The sequence below is a fragment of the Poecilia reticulata genome, linkage group LG17 (genome assembly GCF_000633615.1).
Source record: "Poecilia reticulata strain Guanapo linkage group LG17, Guppy_female_1.0+MT, whole genome shotgun sequence".
NCBI lineage: Eukaryota > Metazoa > Chordata > Actinopteri > Cyprinodontiformes > Poeciliidae > Poecilia > Poecilia reticulata.
In genome coordinates this window covers 30,617,137-30,624,000 of record NC_024347.1, presented here as the reverse complement: position 1 = coordinate 30,624,000, position 6,864 = coordinate 30,617,137, and the positions used below count along the sequence as shown (strand labels likewise).

Sequence of the window (6,864 nt, the reverse complement as noted above, 5' to 3'; positions counted from 1 at the left end):
AACCAGTTGAACAGGTTGAACCAGTTAAACCAGTTTAACCAGTTGAACAGGTTGAACCAGTTAAACCAGTCAAACCAGTTGAAGAGGTTGAACCAGTTTGTTTTATTATTCATGATGATCTGACGTTGTTTCTCCTTCCTGCAGCTCCTGCTGGTGGAGCGCCATGGTAACGGCCGCCATGGTAACGGCCGCCATGTTGGCGACGATCTCAGCCGTGATGTGTGAGTATGACTGGGCTGCTGCGGTTCTGAGGTCCAGGTTCTGGTTCTGGTCCAGTTCACAGAACAGATCCAGTGTTTTTACATCGTTTTCCAAACTTCCATTAAAAATAGATTCAGAAACGTAAAATAAATTATATCATATAAAATAAGATTTTTACATTTGAGAAAATTATTTAAATATTTAATATTATAATTAAAGTAAAAATAACAATAAACATTAAAAACAAGTAAAAATAAATATATACAAAATAATAAAAAAATTAATTGACAATATTATATAATTTAATGTAGAATACAAAAAATTTTAAATTTTTTTTTAAAAGTTTAAATAATGTGGATTAAAATGTAAACAAAATAAAACATGCAAATTAATAGTAAATAAATACAAACATGAAAGAATTAAGTCAAATGAAATTAAATAAAAATTAAAATATTATATAAATGTAATAAGAAAAAATAAAACTAATCAGACACGCACACACACACACACACACACACACACACACCCCTATGGCGAATGTAGAGACCAGTTAACCTGACAGTCATGTTTCTGGACTGTGGGAGGAAACCGGAGTACCTGGAGAAAACCCACCATGCACAGGGAGAACATGGAGACTCCATGCAGAAAGACCGGGAATCGAACCCAGAACCTTCCTGCTGCAGGGCAACAGCTCTACCCACTGCTCCACCGTGCAGCCCTCATTAAGAATAATTAGAGTTTATTGTTTAGAATTAGATTTTTTCAATGATGCGTTTATTTGATTTTCTGAGTGATAATAAAATTTTTGGAAAACAAAACGATAATAAAACTTAATTTTTAAAATGTTCTTGGATACAGAATAAAGAATAAACAAATGAATCTACAGTAAAATGGCTCTAATGTCTCTTATTGTTAAATGTTTTGCTTCCATGTTTCAGTCGTGACGAAGTCGGGTCCGATGGGCGAGTGGAGGAGAGCGAAGACGGAGGTGAGTGAGTCCGAAACCTTCGGAGCGGCTCGTCGATGAGCTGCAGGGAAAACGACTCACATTCGGTTTCTGTCCCTCAGGACATCACATCCAGGAACGAGTAGGAACCGGAACCAGAACCGGAACCGGAACCGGACCAGAACCAGAACCAGAACCGGAACTTCTGACAGGATTCTGTAGAAACCTTCCTGCTAGTTTTTCCCTCCGTGTTCGAAAAGGTGAAGCTGGTTCTGAGCTCTGGAGGCTTTTAAAGCAAACCGGGTTTGAGTTCACAGAAAGGGAAGAAATCATGGATGAGTCATCCGCCTCAGGAATCAATAATCAATCAATAATCAATCATTTTTTACCAGCAGATAAAGAATAAAAACTGTTTTAAAATGGCTGAAGGAGCTCAGAACCGTTCGGTTAGCTTAGCATCGCATGGAGCTGCTAAACTTCACATTATGCTTAAAATATGCAGAAAAAAATCTAAAAAAGTTTTAAATCAAGTTCAGGTGTTTATTTCTAAATGCACAGAAATCATTTAGAAATGATTTAGATCTAATATTTCATTCACAGACGAGGATGATGATTTATTACCGTTTATTTATCAAACGGATAAATAAATAAACCACAAAGCATGAGAGCAAAACTAAAATATTCTGTTATCCAGGTATAAATATTTAAAAAACTTAAATTTCAGATGAATCTGAATTATGTTTAAATCTGAGGTCAGGTCCTCACTGCTTGGAGAGGCTTTTATTTTGAAAGGATTCATCTCTGTATGGAGCCCCTGCAGTGCTTTTAATTTATCACCTCTGAGCTTAAAAAAAAGATACAAATTAATAAATAAAATTGACCACATGATAAGCTATAAGTGAAAACAAGACGTTTTAAAAATAAATATTACAACTAAATTAATTAAAATCAATTAAAATACAGGCAAATGAGCCTAAAATCTGATAAATTAACAGATTTGGTCCATACATTCAGCTGTAAATATGATATAATTTAGTGCAAAATTCAATTCTAATTATGATATATTTAATTCTTTTTTGTGAAATTTCCCCCTTTTGAACAAACTTTTATTTTGAAAAGCATCTTTTAATTTTTGCGTTAATGTATTTTATCCTGTTCAGACGGGTTAATATGAATAAAAACTTGATGTTTATGAAATGTTAGATATTAAAATAATTGAATAAAAGTTTAATTCTTATTATTATCCTTCACAAAACTAAACTGCAAAGTTCAGCTGTAAAAAAGTGAGAAAAGGGATTTCAGAAGATAAATTCAAGAAAAAATAATGTTATTTACTTCTCATGTATATTTATTCCCATGTCAAAGTTTTCACTTTGTCACAATCTTTTATTTTGAAAGGGACTTGCCTCTGTATGGAGCCCTTGAAGTGCTTTTATTTTGTAATCCAGTCGCACTTCAGCAGCTCCATGTGAGGAATCGCAGAGACCAAGTGATGTAAACTGCACTGTAAAACTTTCTGGACATTTATCCAGAGCTCAGCTTCGGTTCCAGGCTAAATCAGAGCCGAAGGTCGTGATGCGTTCAGGGCTCGTAAAATGAAAACTCTTCCCGCAGCAATCGCTCTGGTCGCGCTGAGGTCCGAAGAGCCGTTTTTATCAAAGTGCCAGATTTTTTATCCAGAATCAAAACGGTGATATTTTTGATACGACAGCCAGCGCTCTGCTTGATACGCATGTTCTCCTTCTGCTGTGTTTTTATTAGAGACCAAAACTCTGCTGCCCTCTGCTGGTTGGAACCAGCCAGTGCAGCTTGTGTGGGTTTTTTAAAAAAATCATGTTTAAGTGAAATTTGTGGAAGTTTTTTTTTGACTTTCTTAGCTCTAGATCTGTGTGAAGCTCTTAGCCTCACACTCCTCGTGTGCTACTGTTTGTGTTTGGATTGGACGCAGTTGGAAACGCGGCGCTGTGCTCGTGACGGCGCCGGAGCTTAGAACCAGTCCGGCAGCTCAGCAGGAGTTAAATATTAATATTAAGAAAAAAATGTGGAGTTTAAATTAAATTTGTCTGAATCTGAAAATATTTCCCATAAAATGAGATTTTTAGGGAATAAACTCGCACATTTCAGAGGCGTCCTTCGATATTTGACCACCTGGTGGCGCTGTGACGTTACATTTAACTTCCTGTCTCCTGCCTGCTGTCAGACTGTTTCATTTGAAGTGACTGTTTGTTATGAAGCTATTAAACCACGTTAAAGACGATCTGTGGTTCTGTGTTTGTTTTTAAAAAACAGGTCCAGTTTTTGTGTCCAGCTTCTTTTAAATCTGTGACCTTTGACCCTGAAGGCAACACAAAGACGGAGATGATCCACCAACGGTCTAAAACGAAGAAACCAGAGAAACAATCGAGTCATTTTATTAAGAAGTGAAGTAAAAACTTTAATTTTGACTCGACTTTCTAAACAGAATATTTATTTATTTCATCATCAGAGTCACAATAAAACAGGAAGTTTTTAACAGTGCAGCGTTTTCCAGAAACGTTTAACCAGTCGGTTCTCCTCAGAACCTGCAGCTCCGGACCGAACCGGACCGGGTCGGATGAGAACCTGCCGCTTTGAGACAAACTGAGGATGAAGAGCAGCAGCTCTGAGGAGGAAGATGCTGCTGCTCTTCATGTCTGGAGCATCACAGTGGATTTAAAACTCATCCGGTCCAAAACGTGAGATTTCAAAGAATAGTTCCTGTAACCTGCCGAGTCGTCGGTTCTCCAGGTTCTCTGGACGTCGTTCAGGTTTCCTTTGGACCAGTTAAAGGAACTTATGGTTCAGAATCCACTTTCAGCCCTTAAACCCCTGCAGTTTAAAGTTCAGCTTAGTTCCTCCTGGTGCTGCATAGACACCTTCATATTGGGTCAGACGTTTCAATCCAATCCGTTTCTCTGCTCCGCATCATGTTTTTTTACCATCACATCACAGTATTTGCTTCCTCACTCGCCACCAGGGGGCGCGTGTCTGAGAGTTTTAACCCTCCAGCCTTAGCGATGAAAAACATCACAGTCAGACACAGCGGGGAAACGGGGCCTCGTCCCGTCAGACCGTCAGTTCCCAAAACCACAAACACAAATAAATCTCGTAAAGCGTGACACCTGCCAGACCTCCTTCTTTAAGTGGGACAGTAAAACCCGAACAGGGCTGTGATGTCAGCGCTAACCAGGCGAAAAGGAAAACTCAACAGCAGTGGCTTTATTCTCTTAAACCGTTTCTGCCAAAAAAGACAGCAGAAATTTAAAAATGTACACAAAAATGTCACAATCTGCACAGAAACATAAACATGGCCGCTAGAGGAGCAGTTTGATGATCCGGACAGTTTCAGGACTTCCTGTCGCTCTGATCCGTCCAGCACGAAGCGTCAGCGCCGCTGATGGTTGTCACGGTAACGCAGCGGGGAAGCATTTGTCCCCGGTGTGCATGGCGACGTGCCTCCTCAGGTGGCCGGCGGAGGTGAAGGCCTTGCCGCAGACGGAGCAGCGGAACTGGCCGCAGTCCGTGTGGACGGCCATGTGGACCTTCAGCGAGCCGGACTGGGCGAAGCGCTTCCCGCAGTGGACGCAGCCGTAGCGTTTCTCCCCCGTGTGGACGCTCTGGTGGCGCTTCAGGTTGCTGGAGTCGGAGAAGCGTTTCCCGCAGAGCGCGCAGACGTACGGCTTCTCGCCCGTGTGGACCCGCATGTGGGTCTTCAGGTTCTTCAGGCAGGCCAGGCTTTTCCCGCAGAAGCTGCAGGCGAACGTCTTCCCCGCGGGGGCGGCGGCGGCGCGGCTCTGCTGCCGCCAGCCGGCTCTCTGTGGCGCCCCCTGCTGCTGCCCCGCTGCAGACAGACTCGCCTCGCGGTGGCTGAAGCCGCTTCCTGAATCGGCTGAAGCGTTCCTGCCGGGAACAAACCCGGAGGAGCCGCCGGGTTCTGCTGCTGCAGCAGCGTGGGAGGCCTGCTGCAGCATCATGGAGTCGTAGCCACTGGGTTCTGGCCTCTGATTGGTCTGCTGGGTGGAGGTGGAGCTCACCTCCGCGCTGGTCCAAGAGACGCCCCCACCTGCACCGCTCTCTTCCTGTTTGACCAGCGAGGACGAAGCTTCTGCTTCGGGCTGATCCTCAGAACCGCCACAGAACCGACCTGGAGGCGAAACCAGACTCAGTCCGCCTGCAGGTTAACAACGCACCGGCCAACAGGAAGGCCAACAGGAAGGCTTACCATGAGGGTCGGACTGGGACCAGGACTCTTCCTCCTCGTCCTCCACCTTGATCACCACTGTGGTCTCAACTGCAGACGCCTGGAAATTTAATCCATTTCGTAAATTAGTTTCTTCTGCTGAGTTTTCGTCGCCCCATCGATGTAAACACAGTCACAATACTTTGACCTTTCTGAATTCTGCACCTACAAATTAACCAAAGTATGGAAAAACTAGAACAACTAATAAAAACTAAACTAAAACCAAACAGTGTTTAAATAATTAAAACTGAATTAAACGGTTAAATAAAGCTGCAGCGGCTCACCGTCTGTCCTGTAGCTTCTGGTTCCGGTTCCGGTGGTGGGCGGGTCTCTCTGCACTGAGAAGTCTGCTGATTGGGCGGCAAGCACAGCTCTGCTGCTACTTCTGCAGAAGCAAAAACAATGATTGGACGGTCTGGACTTTGACTAGGCCACTGAAAAAACACATTTTCTCCAAGTCCTCCTTGGTGCATCTTGGAAGTGGTTTAAATTAAAGTTTTAAAAAATTATTATAGGCTTTATGAAATATGAATTTCTGCCATTTATTCTTTATTAAATTTGAAAATATGAATTTCTGACTATATATCAAATGCAGATGTTTATTAAATTTTAATTTCTGTTTGTCGGTTTTCAGAATATTTCCAGTAAAACTTCATGATTCAGAGCCGTTAGTTACAATTCTGACAAAACTGTTGAACTTTTAGTAAATTTTACCATCGCAAAGATTTTCTCACTAAAGTTGAGTGTCTGATTTGATCCAGGTTAAAATCGACAGTTTTCCCTCTAACATCACCAGCTTGTTTCAGATGCCGGTCATGTGATCATCCTGGTCACATGACGCATTCAGCCAACCACTGGCAGGACTGGAGATCCAGCTGCTCCAGGTTGGTTCTTCACTGTTTCTGCTGCTTTAAGGCTCAATATAAAAACATGATTTATTTCCCACCAGCTGGAGACAGGAAGTCTGTCATGAACTGAAATGCTTACTGATTTTAGCTTGCTAGTGTTTGTAGCTAATGCTAACTGGGCTAGCCTGCCATTAGCAGCTAGCAGCTCAGCTTCTTCACAACTCGTACCCTGAGTTTAGCAAATGAAAAAGCCTCCATTTTGTCTTTGGACAGATTCTGAATTATGGGTTTTGTTGTGTATTAATACAAAAACTGCATGTGAATGTTTACAGTGTTCATGGATATAACGGCAAGTCAAGTATTGGATTTTCTGTGTGCAAAAGAACCATTGCTAAGATGCTAACTAGCAGTGTGACGATATTTAACTAGTCCTGTTTTTCTAATGCAGGTCAGGTGGTGAGTTACTGGAACCAGCAGAACCGCCAAACTGGTCTGGTAGGAGGCTGATGCAGACACACACACACACACACACACACACACACACACACACACACACACACACACACACACACACCCATCATCTCCTCTTTGGTAACTGGTCCATTGATTAT

The 6,864-nt window shown here is 42.2% G+C and overlaps 2 protein-coding genes across 3 annotated transcripts in view; one reads left to right on the top strand and one right to left on the bottom strand.

Moving 5' to 3' along the window:
- The window catches only part of tmem71 (transmembrane protein 71), an 8,514-nt gene extending 4,923 nt beyond the window's left edge, over window positions 1-3,591 (top strand). The window contains exons 8-11 of one of the 2 annotated variants that reach the window (XR_536026.1): window positions 145-221; window positions 1,140-1,189; window positions 1,270-1,407; window positions 3,437-3,591. Coding sequence is in view for 1 of the 2 variants with exons in the window: in XM_008434760.1 (XP_008432982.1) it covers window positions 145-221; window positions 1,140-1,189; window positions 1,270-1,293 (151 nt within the window). In the remaining variant the exon portion in view is untranslated. Of the gene's footprint in view, window positions 1-144; window positions 222-1,139; window positions 1,190-1,269; window positions 3,405-3,436 lie in introns of those variants that run through there. The other variant, XM_008434760.1, reaches the window with a different exon arrangement.
- LOC103480024 (zinc finger and SCAN domain-containing protein 22-like) overlaps window positions 3,566-6,864 on the bottom strand; it is a 4,801-nt gene continuing 1,502 nt past the window's right edge. The window contains exons 2-4 of the mRNA XM_008434761.2: window positions 5,690-5,790; window positions 5,388-5,466; window positions 3,566-5,309 (exon numbers count right to left, since the gene is read on the bottom strand). Of these exons, the coding sequence (XP_008432983.1) occupies window positions 4,570-5,309; window positions 5,388-5,466; window positions 5,690-5,790 (920 nt within the window). The 3' untranslated portion in view covers window positions 3,566-4,569. The remainder of the gene's footprint in view (window positions 5,310-5,387; window positions 5,467-5,689; window positions 5,791-6,864) is intronic.